Here is a 17,772-nt window from a genome sequence, read left to right on the forward strand (position 1 = left end):
TGCAACTAAGATTATGTCAATGATGGTTTCTGGCGTACTCACCATTCTAGCCTCGGCTCAAGCCACCGTCCCCCCCTCCTCTTCCTGTCTCTATTATCTGCTGTTCCTTCCTACCAAATCTCGTACGAGGTATTATATCACACCTGGCTACCTTGCACCATTTTCACATTATTCCCCGCTGATGTATGCTTTCACGTCCTTTACATTACCTGTTAAGTGTCTTTATTTTCTTTGTCTTTCTACTGCATGTGATGCTTTGGTATTATTTGCACCTTCTTGACTTGCCTCGCAGTTTCAGTTGTTGTTGAATTGTTAACTTAAAAGCTGTTCAATTTGCTGTATGATACTTACGCAAATGGCTAACTACTGAACTGTGTATATGTTTGTAACTTATGGCATTGCTCAGTAACTGTGTATGCATTCTGCAGCATTTTGTGCAGGTCGGCTCAAATTCCTGCATCTATCCTGCAGATTGCACTTATTCATAGGCAGGTACTAGGCTATTGGCCCTGGGGCCTATACAAGCCCAGCCAAAAAGGTACCCTGGCTTTTGCCACCCAAGAAAATTATTTTCCTGAGCCACTGTCGAGCAGAGCCACAAAGGTGATCCCCAGGGTGAATTTCCTATTTCCCATCCAATCATCAAGATTTTTCTTGAAGACTGCTAATGAGGAGCTTTGTTTGATATAGACAGGTAGTTGGTTCCAGAGTATGGGAAGTCTCTGGGACAGGAATATATCCCTCTGGCATGTTCTGTTTAATGTGGTGACAAGGTTTAGGTCCCTAGAGCGTGTAGCTTGGAGGGATTGGGATTTCTTTAAGTGGAGCATGTCCAACAGCTCTGGGTTTGACATAGCTTTGTATGTTAGGCAGAGATCACCTCTGAGTAGGCGATATGCAACGGAGTAAAGCTGGAGTTTTTTGAGACAGTCTGCGTAGGGCATCTGTTTGAGGCTGGTAATCCTCTTTGCGAGGTATTTCTGTGGCCTTTCCAGTTGTTGTAGATGTCTTGTGAGGTACGTTGTACTCTAATGGGTCTAATGAGTGATGAGTAGAGGAGAACAATGACCTCTTATTTTCTGGATGAGAAACCTTTTGTGATGGTGTGCCACGTAGAAGGATTTCCTGACTACTGTGGCAGTGTGATTATCAAAGGAGAGACTACTGTCCACCTGTGTCCCAAGGTCCCTTATCACACATTCAGTGTTAAATATACTACCGCCTATGTTGCAGTTCATGGGTATAGAGGTTTTACCAAAGGGGATGACAATGCACTTTTTGGAACTGAGCTTGAGGCCATGGCTTTGACACCAGGCATCTGTCTCAGTGAGGCCCTTTTGTAGGATGTCCACATCATTAGGAGTTTCGATTATGGCTCCAAGTTTGCAGTCATCAGCGAACTTCATTAGCCAAAGACCTTCTGTGTTAGCCTGTACTTCAGAGAAGTAGATAAACAGGAGATGACCCAGGACTGAACCCTGTGGTACTCCACTTGTCTGAAGTTTGGATTTCGAGTCTGCTACTTTCACAGCGTGGGCTCTGTCAGTGAGCCAGTTGGCAACCCACCTTGTGACATAGGGATTTATACCTAGTTTAGTGAGTTTATCTGTAATTCCAGAGTGGGGGATGGTGTCAAAAGCCTTGGCAAGATCTAGATAGGCTGCGTGAACCACCTTACCCTTGTTTACGGCTTTGGTGACTGGTCAAAGAAGTCTATCAGGTTTAGGAGACATGATCTGCCTTTTACAAACCCGAACTGGGTGGGGTCCAGAGTTTGGAGATTACCAATGTCTTTGTTTATAGGTTCCATGATGATACTTCCATGGCCTTGCAGACCAGGCTCATCAGGCTAATGGGGTGGTAGTTCCCGGGGTCCGTGGTGGGACCGCCTTGTGGAGTGGGATAAGTGTCGCTGTGCGCCATTCAGCAGGCACAAAGCCTTAGGTGAGGCTAAGATTAAACATGGTACTTAGGTGGGGTGCCAGTTCGTTCTGTAGTTCGTGTAGAACGCAGCCTGAGATGTTGTCTGGTCCCATGGATGCTGTGTTCTTGGCTTTGGAGTGTGTGTGTTTTTTACCTGTGCAACTGTGATTACAGGAACTTTGCATTCTTCCAGTATAGAGATGGGCTCTTTAGGGGGTGAGAGGAGGGTAAAGTTAGCACTGAACCCATCTGCCAGGATGTTGGCAATATCAGTTGATTCTGTATATTTAGTGCCCTAGTGCTGTAACTCAGAGCAGATCTGTGTGTTGCCATTGAGATTCTTGACATAGCTATAGAATGCTTTGTGGTTGTCTTTAGAATCAGTGGCGATTTTGTTTTCGTAACTAGCTTCGGTGGATTTTATCAGGGATCGCAGCTTCTTACTGAGGCTGCCCAGGGAGCTCCTCAACTCATGGGATTTTACTCTCTTTTGCAAGAGTTTCTTCCTTCTGTTGTACAGTTTGTTTATGGCAGGGGACCACCACATTGGCCTCCTTTTTTTTGGAGGATAGCGTCTTGGTTCTGTTTGGGATAGCACGATCCATGCATTCATGTAAGTGCTTATAAAGTGCAATTGTGTAGGATTCAGTAGTCGTAACTGTATTGTCCATCTGCATGGGTGTCATGAAGTTTACCACTTCTGTCTTAAGAAGCATGAAGCTGGCTTTGGAGAAATTTTTTACCATGGTTTCCTTAATGGAGAGTGGAGGCAGGATGTGGATATCTAGGGTAATTAGCTTATGGTCGGATTGGACCAATGAGGCATTGACTTCAGGTGTTGAACACCGGTCACTCATGTTGGTATTGACTAGATCTAGGACATTGTTGCCCCTGGTGGGGGTGTGGATAAGTTGATCCAGGGCATTGGAGTTAATGAATTCCAGAAAATGTTGAGCGAAGGAGTTGGTACATGAGTAGTTTTCCCAGTTAATGGTGGGGTAGTTGAAATCGCCCATTATTAGGGTGTTTGGTTGAACCCTAATATTTTCCAGTACATTAAGAAAATAGGAGTGGGAATCCTGGGGCATGGTGGGTGAACTGTAGCAAGCTACAATTTGGATTGCAGTTTTGCCCAGAGTTAGTTGCACTTGGATAACCTCGGCTGCATTATGGTGAGCAACTAGCCTGGAGGTGTGGATATTCTTAATGAATATGGACACACCTCCAACCTTTGGTGTTCCGGTCCATGTTACATGGTCGAAAAGTGTGGTATGAGTTATAGTCTGGTAGTGCAGGGGTGCTCTCTGGAGCCTTGAACCAGGTCTCAGATACTGCACAGATATCGATGTTCTCCATTTTAAGGAGTGCCTCGAGTGAGTGCATTTTGAGATTTGGACTTCTAGCATTGAGTAGCATCACCCTCAGCTTTTGCTTGCCTGTTCCTGTTATGGTGGTGAATTTGTCATTTGAACCTTGCCTAAAAAAGGCACTATAGGGGCAGCAAGTATCCAGAATCCCAGGGATGACAGGTGCAGGCCATCTCTGGCAAAACATCGTGATCTGTCGACCATGTCATCCTGGGCAGACAGATAATGGATCCCTTTAGAATGACACCAGAAGCTTAGCCAATTGAAGTCAATCATTTTGTCCTTGTACTGCGGCATCATTCTGGGCGATGGCACTTATTTATCTAAGTTTCTATCTAAACGGCAACCTCTGTACTATGTACTTATAGTGCAGTCATTCACATCTCTTGTTAATATATATTCCCTATACTGCTATTATTGGTTTATTTAATCGCTCATAGTAGGCTAGATGTTTGCGTGTCTATGTACGATACATAGATGTATCCAGGCTTTGTAGCAGCTCTTTTTCAGACATATTTGCAAGTTAATTGTTTGCACACAAACTGCATTCTGACCCCATTAACTACATAGAGTAACATATCCATTGTACATTTTGCTTAACTCCCGTGTGTGCAGACTCTAGGCCCAGGTTTTCCCTACCCCAGAATTTCTGTGTTTCTAGCCCACCCCCAAATCATTACTTCCCCTGTAACACTTTGTTTTGCTGACCCTCTAGGCTTACTATTTTTTTGGTTTATTAGGCAATATATTGTACTTGTCATGTTTACATGATACTTTGCTCTTGTAAACCTCCTCATTATTAATGCCTTTTTCTTCTTGATTATTTCTCTTTCCCTATAGCTCCCTTGCATCTACGACCGGGACTCCCCACTTGCCTCTACCACCCAGTTCATCTGGCAAAGTGTTAAAACCAGCACAGACCTCTGCTACCATTTATTATTAATTTAAAACGTATGCTACATTACTTATTATTTCTTATCATTATTGTCCTGTAAAGTGCTTTGCTAGAATTGGCAGAGGGAAGTCCCCCACCCTTTTTGTGCAACCGTTAGCCTTTAAAATACTCTCTAAACTGGTCACATTGCTAGCTATCATAACACATAATAACCTTACCTTCTTGTTATATTCCTGCAATTGAACTACAGTTAACATTAACTTCAAGCATAATTAAATACAAGTAAAGTAATTTCAAATTATTTTCTTATATCTACTGATAGTTTCTGGAGTACTCACCCTTCCAGCCTTGGCTCAGCTCAACCCGCTCCGTTTGCCCTCACTACACTCAGCTCACTCCTCTCCCCTACCCCCATTCCCACCCACCCCCACTTACCCCAGACTTGTACTTACAAAGACCATCCCCTCAGTAACACTTATCCAATCAGAATAGAGTACCATCATCATCAGTCTGTCCAAGTCTACCCATCCCCAAGACATAACCCACCCCTCCTCACCCCCAAGCTACTACTACACCACACACCACAGGTTAATTCGCATCTAACACTACTTCAGCCCACTCCAAACTACTTCTCATCTACTACTTGCTTCACTACACCTAATATTATATCTCGGTTTCATGTAACTAACCCTATTACTACATCCCCCTTTTCACAACACTCTATATCCTCCTCCTCCATATAAGATATGACTCTATAAACTCCTCAGTCTCCTCCCACTGAATCAGTAACCATATCTACTATCATCCAGCACACATCTCTACAACTCTGATCAAACATGACCTTCACCAAAACAATCATAACTGCCATTCCACCCCTCCTCGCAGTACTTTTACCATTACTATTTCACAAACCTAAACACCCCCATCCCCTCACCTACTAGCCTCCCTCCAATATCACCCACCTCAACTTCCTTTCCTATTTCACCCATCTGTTGTTCTGACATATTTCCATGTCTTTACCAGCTAAACACCCACCTCCATCTCAAAATAAAGCCCATCTCTTCAACATTTAAAAATCACATACAACCACCAAACGTATACCTCCTGACATATCATCCCATTACCATCCCACACTCAACATAATCTTATCATTCCCCTATCCCTAATACCATAACTCTGTCTGGGGGACATACATCCCAATCCAGGACTCAATACACACAACTTTCCCTCTACATCCAACAAAAAAAAACTCCCACAAATCTTTATATACAGTAAACATAAACCTCCACAGCATAAAAAAATAAAATTTCTGACTTTCATGCTTGGATTGCTCACCAACAACCAGGCACCATTGTAACCACCAAAACCTGGCTAAAACCCCATATCAAAGACACTGAATTTCTCCCACCAGGTTTTCAGACAATACGACTAGACAGGACTCATAAAAAAGAGGTGGAGTCACTCTTCTATTCTCGTATAGCCACGAACTGCAAAAACTGGTAAAACACAACCAAGGCTCCTCAGTAGTTCACTCGTAATAAATTTATTCACAATGCACCGAAAAAACAGTAAACGTAACAAACGTACATAAAAATAAGAATGAATTACTAAGCGCTTTCACCCTAAACAACACAAGGGCATCTTCAGAGTACTGAATAAGTTATCCACACAACAACAGTTAAATACAAGTATCCTAAATTACACAACGCCTATCATTGGTTAATTGATTAAATGATTTAAAAGGTTTTTTAAAAAATCATAACTGCCACAAACATTCTTTAATTAATAATTAAGCATAATGTGAGAATTTTAAGAGATTTATATTCTTTGTAATTGATAGAATTCCCAATTATTGGGAGAAAGGAGGGGATTATGACAATTTGTTAGAAGCTAAAGAATGTTTGTGGCAGTTAAGACATAATGCCAGTTGTTTACCTGGCATTAATGGACATATCTCGATTTCAAGCATTCTTAAACAAAGAACATATTGTATTTGAAATATCAGTGCTTTTTAGTGCAAAATAGTTCATAATTATGTTAATTTTTTAAGGGAGGAATATTATAAAATACTATGTTCACATTATTAACTCTGTTTTTACTATCATCTAACATCAACATCCACTAGTGTTTGACAGCATTTTAATTGAATTTTCTATAAGGTTTATTTATCACAATATATCAATTATATTTAAAACATTTATAACATTTACGATATTTATTATACTATATCACATTGTGTTTTATTCATTTTTAATCTACTGCATCACATTTATTATTAATAAGGTATAAATGATTTTTTAAAAAACCTTTTAAATCATTTCATCAATTAACCAATGACAGGCATTGTGTAATTTAGGATACTTATATTTAACTGTTGTTGTGTGGATAACTTATTCAGTACTCTGAAGATGCCCTTATGTTGTTTAGGGTGAAAGCGCTTAGTACTTCATTCTTATTTTTATGTACGTTTGTTACGTTTTCTGTTTTTTTGGTGCATTGTGAATAAATTTATTATGAGTGAACTACTGAGGAGCCTTGGTTGTGTTTTACTCTTCTATTCTCCAACGCATTCAGTCTTGTTCAATTTACTAACCCAGTACCACAGTTCTCAAATGCAGAAGTTCTCCCATCATTCCTACAAATAAACAAAAACAAGAAGCTATGCATCACAGCTCTCTATATACCCCCTGGCAATAACATACCCATATTAGAGGATATTCCAGCCTGGACGTCCAACAATATCAAAAACAAAATTATCACACTAGTCGATGTCAATATTAACTTGCTTGTACTTAACTCCAGCTACCCTTCTTCAAACAAAGAGACTGAAAATGGATCCATCTTAGACTGGATCCTTGTCTCAAACCCAAACAAAACAACCTCATCAGGAATACTGTCCAACATAAGCAGAGATCATCTCCCAGTTTTTATCATCCAAGCATTCCATCTCAATTATAGCCAGAATCAATATAAACAAACAAGGTACCTGTCCTCATTTAATCCTATAACCAACAACATTCTAAAATCTATAAACTGGCACCTGCTAAAAACCCTCCCACTAGATGAAGCAGTTGTGTACTTCAATAACACTGTCATGAATACGTTAATAGCCTTGCACCTCTACGATTACAGACAATAAAAAAATAACCATGCCCCTTGGATATCCAAATCCACTCGACTTATCATGCATACTAGAGACAAAATATGGAAGTCATGGCAAACCCACAGAAATATCTCAGACCTACAAAAATACAAAGACCTTCGCAACCATGTAAAAAACTAGTAAACAAAGATAAAAAAGAATACTTCCAAAAATTAGTCTAACAACAAACGGAACCCAAAGATTTTCTGGAGCTCCATTACCTCACTTCTTAACCCAGGCAAAAAAAAAAAAAAAAAACAATCCCTGCCCTCATCCTGATACTCCAGAAGACATAGCCTTCAGTTCTAACTCCTTGTTCATAAACTCCATTGCTGATATCACTGCCAAATTCTCAGACAAATCTTGGTACAACTACCCCTTTATTATCCACTCCTACCCCCTTCCCCAAGCCACACACAATCCTCAGAAGAACCCAATACAAACCCCCATTTCTCCTTCACCCTAAAACCCACTCCAACATCAACCATAAAATGACTATTACTAAAATTAAGACCTTGCTCCAATGGCCTTGACAATCTGCCCTCAGAATACCTGAAATCAGCTTCTGAAAGTATCTCATACCCTATAAGCATACTTATAAACAGATCCATTCTAGAGTCCTACGTTCCCATTGCCTGGAAAAAGGCCTTCATCCTCCCTCTCCACAAAGGTGGCAATAATACAGACATCACTAACTTTCGACACAGCCATTCTTTCCCCAATCTCCAAAATCCTTGAAAAATGCATCAATTCACAACTTCTCAACTACCTTCTGGACAACCATTTACTTTCTCCAACACAGCACAGCTTTCGACCTGGCAATAGTACCACAACCGCTCTTCTCTCATTTATGGATACAGTAACCAGAGCCTGTGACTCTGGAAAAATAGTCTCAGCCCAATTCCTTGACCTCTCCAAAGGCCTTCAATACAATCTCTCACCATCTTCTCCTCTCCTAGCTCCCTAATCTTGGTCTGCCCCCCCCCCCAATTCTAAAATGGTTTTCCAGTTACTTAAATCAAAGACAACAGGCAGTAAAGATGGCAAAATGCCATCTCTCCTTTCCTTAATACATCCACCAGCAACCCCCAATGTTCCGTACTTGGACCAATCCTATTTAATATATTCATAAAAACATCAACTCAACCCTATCGGAAGGTACCATAATTCAGTAAGCAGTTGACTCCACCATTACCTACTTTTCCAACTCTATCTCTGAATTACATATTCTGACCCAAATAGGCTTCTTCTCAATTGAAACCTGGAAGCATAACCACCACCTTGCCCTAAATACAAAAAAAATCTAAAATCATACTCTTCACACCTAAAACATCAACCCCTTTAAACAAATCAGAGTTCTCAATCTTCTTGCTTGATAAATCAGTAATAGAGTTTATTACCCACATGAAACTTCTCGGAGTCACTATTGATGAACATATGAAATTTGATGTTCATATACAAAAAAAATCCAGAAAACACACTTCAAACTAGGTACCCTCTATAGGCAGAATCACATCCTAAGTCCATCCACAAGAACAACCCTAGCCACAACATACCTTCTGCCTTCTCTCCTCTAAGGCACCCCTCTACTCACTAATTTACAACACTCCTCAGACACAAACCTGAGTTTTGCTACAACAAAATAGCCAAATTTGTGACTAACTCCAAATACTCTACCCATCACTGCTCTGCTCTTCATTCACTAAATTGGCTAGAACTACCAAACTACCTTTCCTACCTGTAACTAACCACAGCTCAAAAAATACTCTTCAGAGCCCAAGACTGTCCTGCCTTAAGCTAAACATTCAACCACTACCATTCAAATAGTCCCCTTATATCAGGGAATCAGAAACTACTACAGGTCCACAAACCTAATCTTCATCCCGGCAAGTTACTTTACTCTCACTCAATAGGTAAGAATTGGAATGCCTTGCCTCTGACCACTAAACCAATCCAAAATCCCTCTCTCATTTTAAAATGTCCCTCTATTTCCACCTCTCCTCATGATAAATATGTACTTGCTCAAAGCCGCCATAATATCTCCACCCCACTTCCTATCCCCCTAGTCACCTGTATTTAACAGCAGCACTGCATTAAGACATCATACTAACAAATATGCCATGCAACTGCTCACACTGACTGCACAAAATGTGTAACTTTATGAAAATTGTCATGTTTTAAAACATGTACTTACTACTCCTTTGTTATTCATTGCAATGTGTTTATAAATTCATTGATATTTTAACTTCTTTGTAACTTTAAATTATTTTTTGTATTGTGGAGCTTTTCTCCCCGGGCTTCCACTGAAAATGGGATCTACTGGCCTACTGGATTATGCCGGTAAACAAAAGCAAACAAATAAATAAATACATAAATAGGTTTTCATTTATACAAATGTATGATTTGTCTGGGTCATAAGTGATAACACTATAAATATGCAATAAGTTACACTACAGAAGCTTACATTCCACATACATCTATAAATACATGAGAGCCTGAAAATTCTATCATGGGACACCAAGCTTTTGCAATATTAGCTGAGCATTACACTTTGAATTCTTAATGTATACTAGAAATTCAGAATTTCCTTTGGGTTTGATGGAAATGACAGTAGTCTGCAATCATCAGGGAACTCGTATAATCAACCAGTGCTATAATTCAGCTCTGACAAGATTATAAGAAAGGCAGCAGCTCTCCAAATATTATACTATTCCAAGATAAATACAAGTCCCTGATTTTAACCCTAAAAATCATGGCCAAAATCAAATTCCCAATGTATTTTGTAAGAAAATTATTTGCACCACGATGCATCAGACTACTAAGAAGTTAAGAATGGGAAATTAAATCAAAGGTTTTAGTCAAAGTTATGTAGACAACAGTGCAATAAATCCTGATTCAAGTGCTAAATTAATACAGTCATAAAAGCCTACCAAATTGGTGAAAAAAAGACACAAAATGTGTGTTTTATCATGCATTCAGCAGTCACAGAACTATTAAATGCTAAATAACATGATAAAATATTATAGGATACACATTAGCATGGTTTCCCCGTATAGTCACTTCAGAAGAAAACAAACAAGAATAGTGTAGTGAATCAGTTCTTAAAAATATTTAAATGACTGAATGCATCATTGCAAGTTAGCAGAATACAAAGGGGAAAGCATTTCTCCTCCTCAGCACATAATACCCAAACAGATGCATAAGGTGCTTTATACTCTGAGTGACAGCCTGCTTGCCAATATAAAAAACATAGTATCTCTGCTTTAATCGTAATACATGCCTCTTTCTGTGGTGTTTAAACAAAAATGCAGCTTCGTTTTTCAAATAAAGCTATTAAAATTTCAATGTACCAACTGAAATTTTATTAATTATATTTCTAAATTAAGACTTCAAAAATTAATACTCAAGGCAGGAAGTATTCACAATATTGCAGCCAGGCTTTAGTATGATTTCACTGGGTTTACATTATCTTCTACCCTTAAACTGTGCACTATTAATTATTAGATACTTGGCTCAGTGCAATAATAAATAAATAAAATCAATCTATTGGATCTAGTTCAGAGCTATAAAAACCTTACATACTAAAGAAAGGTCCTTACACAATTCACATATTGAAGCCCGTGTTTACCTTCATGGCTATCTGCTCTACTGTTTAATGATTTGTATATACATACCGCTCTGCTGAATGCTAATGCCATTTTGTAGAAGAGTTCAGCATTATGAGGTTCAAAATGATCCAGTGCAACGATCAGATCACCTATTCTGTTTGCAGCCTGAAAGAAAAAATATATAAAACATTTACCTCAGCAACATAAATAATCAAATGGGAAATGCAACGAAAATTTTAAAGAGCTGTACACTTTTGCATTACATCATGAAAACCAAATGGTCAGCAGCTGCTTTTAAACATACATTCATGCTTGTATTTTTTCAGACATCCACTTTCAAAATATACTAATTCTGTCTGTTAAAGTTGCACATTTATATTATCAGCATGGATGTGTCTACAACTACAGCATGACAAGCAATTAAAGGAAAATGCCAAAAAAAGCCTTTGTTGGTGCTGAATATTTATCTGCACTCATGATGTGAAGGAAAAGAAGAAATTTTTAGGAAAGATGGTATAAAGCAGCAGACAATGTAGGTGATGCATCACACAATGTTGCAAGCTTTGTAGTAAAGAAACCAACAAAACCACACACAATATATATATTCTTACTGCAACAGGTTATCTACAAAGAAAACTTTCCTTGAGTCCAAAAGTTGGAATTATCCTCTTTACCAAATGGTATTCTACATCTATTTCAAGAATCTTCTTCTAGATGTTTCTAAACTAGGGTACAAATGAAAGTTATGTGATTATACATCAATTACATAAGCACACGCATACCCCATGCTTGTGAGTTTACCCTCTTGCCGCTACTGAGCGCACACCTGAAAATCAATAACAGCAGAGATGTGGCAACCCCACTGCTAATAAGCATTAAAAGCTTATTATATATATATGTATATATATATATATATATATATATATATATATATATATATATATATGTATATATATATATATATATATATATATATATATGGTTTCATATGAAACCATCAAAATTACATTACATCGAGAATGACAACATCGAGACGAGTACATCGAAATCAGAAAGCAGCGAAAACGGAAATAGTCGACATTCACACCATCGAGCTTATGGAAAGCTCATACATACTGCAATGGTAGGAAAATAAGCAACGGATTGCATATCCGGTAGGTTCAAACACCGAGTTGAGGTGTCAGTTTATATTTGTAAGTTATATATATGTTTAGTTTCAGCGTATAAGTTTGCTACTGGAAATATACATTGTTCTTCTTTAGTTTCGACGTTTTGACAGTCGACGATTTCCGTTTTCGATGATTTCTGATTTCGATGTACTCGTCTCGATGTTGTCATTCTCGATGCAATGTAATTTCGATGGTTTCATATGAAACCATATATATATATATATATATATATATATATATATATATAAAGTATGTATACATATATATATATATATATATATATATATATGTATGTATATATATATATATATATATATATATATATATATATATATATATATGTATATATATTATACACACACGCAATTGTACACAAAAAATAAAAACTCATCTACTAAAGGTGGATGGTGGATAAACTAAAAAATAAAACCACAGGACAGCGAACACCATCACAACCACCACGGCAAGGCACAATATGTGGCCATAAAGGCTGCCCACTCCTAATGGTACAGCAAAAAGGTATTCCTGAACCGCACAGGGAAATACCTCTTCAGAGGTCAACCGATGCTGTAATAACAGACCTTTTACTTCTAACACCAAGGAAGCCACTATGATGGGTCCTACCCTGCACATGTGTTATATTTCAAGCAGTAATATGACCATAGAGATAAGAAAAAAAACCACAAGACCATCAAGAATACAGAGTGCTAGAAAATGATTAGGCAGAAGGCCTGAATCTACTTGAGGGGAGTCAACCTAGAAAAGAAGAATCAATGGTCCAATTGTCTCCAGTAACAAAAGCTGCTGAAGACAGACCAAGTAAGCAATGAAGATAGCTGCTACTAAAGAAAAAAAAAAAAAGACTATACAGCAGCCAGGGCCAGGGAGCTGAATGCTCAGTGTTACAGGGAACAGGAACAGGATTCCTGTTCCCTGTAACGCTGAATGCTCAGTGTTACAAGGAACAGGAATCCTGATCCAGCCAAATGGAAACAGGAAACTGTACAACACTCACTCCTAAAGTACTGGTAAATAAACTAGTTCAAGCATAATGAAATCAAACATTTCAGGAGGATACTCCCAGCTCGCCCAGAAAACTGTAATGATTATAGGAATAAGGAGCTCTATCACTCATCTTAGCTTTCACCTTCAAATTCTGGTATTAGAAAATACAGATGAATGACTTAGACATGTACTTTCAACTTCAAAAGCTTTACCTAAAAGCTTTATCTTCAGGATGCACAACAATGTACAGAAAAACAGAAAAAATTTCATTAAATGGAATTCCAAACAAGAAGGATGCACAACGATATACAGAAAACCAAAAGAAAATTAATTAAATGGAATTCCAAACAAATAGGTTATCAGATAACTAAAAGACATACCACTATGTCCCATTTTGATGAAACAAAACTTATGCACTTGCCATAACCCTGGATCTTGGTTATCCCTAGTCTGTCTATTTCAACTGACTGGTTATATTTGCTATCCTCAAAGACCCAATTGTCAATTTCAGATTATCCAGACCTTGAGCACTCATCCTTCTGCCACAAGCTCTCAGATTGAGTTTGCAGCCTAAATTATGAATGGGACTGAGATAAGCCATTAATATGTAACTTCCTGTGGGGGACAGGCTACAGGCAAGGTCCACATCATCTGTCTTGAGATATGTAAAATGTGAGCACTGGGAGGGAAAAAGTAGGTGAATTCTCAAAGTGGACGGACGAGGGATAACCAAGATCCAGTGCTAACCTTAAGTACATGACTTTTGTATCTTAGGTTATCCCATCCATTCATTTGAACTGATGGGACAGAATACCCAGCTATGAAATGCCCTGGATGGCATCATGACATGTCCTTGAGAACTGTAGCTCCAAAAAGAGGATTTTGGCCTACAGAAAACATCCAGCGTTTTATGCAAAGCAAAGATGTACATGGTAGATCACACAGAAGTGGCTCAAATATCCACAGTGAAAGTCTTAAAATAAGCTGTGGAAGTTGCAAATGGACCTTGGAAAATGCAACTCAGGTTTAGACTATAAAGTTCTATTCTTAGCAAGATATGAAAAGTATGAAGTCTGATAGCCATCCAGACACTTTTCTGACAGTCTGCCAGATGAAAAGAAAATGAAAATCTGGCAGTCCTTTGAGAGGTGCAAGTGGAAACATAACTGCCTTTGGACATCAAGGGTGTGCAACAAGTACTCTCCATTATTAGCATGATCTTGGAAAAAAATGGAAAATGCATAGGCTGATTTAGGGTCACGTCTGTAATAATTTTGGGTATAAAGGAGGGAAACCATATCCTTGTGGAAGACTAAGTAAGGATGTTGTGATGAAACAGCATACAATTTCACTATTTGTCCTACTGAACAAATTGTCACTAAAAACAAGGTTTTCCAAGAAAAACTTCAAGTCAGATGAGGAGAGATGTGACAAAACCAATAAGATTAAGAAGTTTGCTGTTTGGACTACTGACGCTGACTTCCTGATCTAACTGGATAATATCAGGGTGAAGACGTTTGACAACAGATGCAACACTGAAGGCTTGCTCGATGATACAGCTTATGGCATTTAGTCTGATGTTGTACAAGTCAGCAGTGACATTCTCAGGACTGAAGCCGCAAAACACAGAACAGCAAATAAATCTTTGGCGTGCTAGCCTTTGGGAATAGACAAAGGTCAGCTACCTATCCTTACCGAAATGGTGGAATGAGAAATGGCAACAGAAAACCTCACCTAAGCATTGTAAAAAGTCACTGAATCAAACTCAAAGACAAGTGGAATAGGGCCTATCCTTGGTACTGCTGATTTTGGTGTCTAGGGTCTAGAATACAGAATACTGGACACTTCAATGTCAAGTACTGAATTCCTGTTTTACTGCAGACACAAGTACTTTAGAAACTACCAAAGGTGCTGGAGAGAGGATTATGTTTCTATTTAGGCAAGTCAGCTACAGGGTCATTTAAGGATCTCATTGTTAATAAACAGTAGATCTTGAATCTGAACAGGAAGGGCTATGGGTCACTACAATCCTGAAGCTGATCTGTCAAAGATTTTCTATATAAATACAACTACAACTGATCACTCCTATGCCTAATAGTACAGGAAGAAAATTCAGAACAAACTGAACACCTGGAGGGATTCTGACATTTGCTCAAACAAATCACATTACGGAAGTACTTGTCCTGGAAAAGAATCTTCTTCCTGCAATGATCCCTACTGAAATATTATTCAATCTTGATGAGGGGGGTGACTGCCCAAAAGAATAAAAGCAAATAAGTACACACTTTTCCTTCTTTAAACAAAACAAACCACAGCGCAAAATGCAAACCACTATGTGGCAAGACAAATAAAGGATAAAAAGGAAAAAAGCAGTTCACAAATAACTGGTAAATGACCATAAACTCTACAATGATTTTATATATTTTTTATTTACACACATGCACATATATATGTATATATCATTACAACCTAGTGACATCTTTAGGAGCTTCTGCAATCACATCCTACTGCTGCTTCTAGGCATCAAATATTGCTTGTTCATATTTGCATGCATAATTCCAAAACCATGCTACATACAAACTATTAGAAGATTACATCTTAAAGCTTACATGACGGAAGCACAACTGTACTGATATTTGACCTCTATCTAGTACAGCTAAAGATATACTGAATATTTTTTCTATACTATATTTGTACTGCAATAATTTTCATATTTCTCTAAATATCTCAACAATCAAGTGACAGAGACAGAACTGATTAGCCTCCTATGAAAGTTCACAGCTATATGAAGAAAATGCTGCTGGCATGTTCGTGTATGTTGCTTGAATGGTTATGGAGATGATGTAAGCTGTTTATAAATTACAAAGATCATATTTACTGTGGCTTATAAAATCCAATTTAAGACCAAGAATCAAAACGGTCCAACCACTGTAAAGACTACTTTGTGCTGAATAGTTTGTAATATACAGTTTTCTAGTAACACGTGTGATTCCAGAGATATGGGCGTTTGTTTGAACTGTGAGGCGAGAAACTTTTTTTTAAATGCTCAGGTCACAACCATTGGAAGTTAGAGTGCAAACTCGAAACAGCTCCACTGGAGAAAATGAGACGCATACACACACAGTATATATATATATATATATATATATATATATATATATATATATATATATATATATATATATATATAGGTTCATATGTAGGTACTAGGCTATTGGCCCAAGGGCCTACGTAAGCCTAGCCAGCAAGGTACCATAGCTTACGCCACCCAAGAAAGTTATTTTCCTGTGCCACTGTCCAGCAGAGACAGAAGTGATCCCCGGGGTGAATTTCCTATTTCTCATCCACTCATCAAGATTTTTCTTGAAGAGTGCTAATGAAGAACTTTGCTTGACACAGATGGGTAGCTTATTCCAGAGTATAGGAAGTCTCTGGGACAGGAATCTCTCTCTCCAGCGTGTCTTGTTTATTGTGGTGACAAGGTTTAGGTCCCTAGAGTGTATATAGCTTGGAGGGATTGGGATTTCTTTAGGTGTAGCATTTCCAACAGCTCTGGGTTTGACATAGCTTTATATGTTAGGCAGAGATCACCTCAGAGTAGGCAATATGCTACGGAGTAGAGCTGGAGTTTTTTGAGGCGGTCAGTGTAGGCCATTTGTTTGAGGCCAGTAATCCTCTTCGTGAGGTACTTCTGTGGCCTTTCCAGCTGCTGCAGATGTCTTGTGAGGTACATTCCAAAAGGGGCATTGTACTCTATAATGGGTCTAATGAGCGACGAGTAGAGGGAAACAATGACCTCTTTTTTCCTGGATGAGAAACCTTTTATGATGAGGTGTGCCACGCAGAAGGATTTCCTGACTACTATGGCGATGTGACTATCAAAGGAGAGACTACTGTCCACCTGGCTCCCAAGGTCTCTTATCACGCATTCAGTGTTAAGTAGATTGCTGCCTATGTGGTAGTTCATGGGTATAGAGTTTTTACCAAAGGGGTGACACTGCACTTTTTGGCATTGAGCTTGAAGCCATGGCTCTGACACCAGGCATCTGTCTCAGTGAGGCCCTTCTGTAGGATGTCCACATCATTTGGGGACTTGACTATGGCTCCTAGTTTGCAGTCATCTGCAAACTTCATCAGCCAGAGGCCCTCTGTGTTAGCCTGTACTTCAGAGAAGTAGATACCAAACAGGAGAGGTCCCAGGACGGAACCCTGTGGCACTCCACTTGTCACTGCCTTGAGGTCAGATTTGGAGTCTGCAACTTTTACAGTGTGGGTTCGGTCAGTGAGCCAGTTGGTAACCCATCTTATGACGTAGGGATTTAAACCTAGTTTAGCGAGTTTAGCTATAATTTCAAAATGGGGGATGGTGTTGAAAGCCTTGGCGAGGTCAAGATAGGCTGTGTAAACCACCTTACCCTCATCCATGGCTTTGTTGACTACCTCAAAGAAGTCGATCAGGTTTAGGAGGCATGATCTGCCTTTCACAAACCCGAACTGGGTGGGATCCAGAGTTTGGAGGTTACCAATGTCTTTGTTTATGAGTTCCATGATGATACATTCCATGGCCTTGCAGACCAGGCTCGTCAGGCTAATAGGTCGATAGTTCCCGTATCAGTGGTGGCTCCCCTTTGTGGAGTGGGATAACTGTTGCTGTGCACCATTC

General features: G+C 38.9%; 1 protein-coding gene across 1 annotated transcript in view; it reads right to left on the reverse strand.

The window, feature by feature from the left end:
• Positions 1-17,772, reverse strand: part of TTC21B (tetratricopeptide repeat domain 21B) — a 3,240,027-nt gene that overhangs the window by 2,371,908 nt on the left and 850,347 nt on the right. Inside the window, exon 8 of the mRNA XM_044075355.1 lies at positions 11,002-11,100. Within this exon, the coding sequence (XP_043931290.1) occupies positions 11,002-11,100 (99 nt within the window). The remainder of the gene's footprint in view (positions 1-11,001; positions 11,101-17,772) is intronic.

The sequence above is a fragment of the Protopterus annectens genome, chromosome 6.part1, assembly GCF_019279795.1.
Source record: "Protopterus annectens isolate FY-2018-M chromosome 6.part1, PAN1.0, whole genome shotgun sequence".
Taxonomy (NCBI): domain Eukaryota; kingdom Metazoa; phylum Chordata; order Ceratodontiformes; family Protopteridae; genus Protopterus; species Protopterus annectens.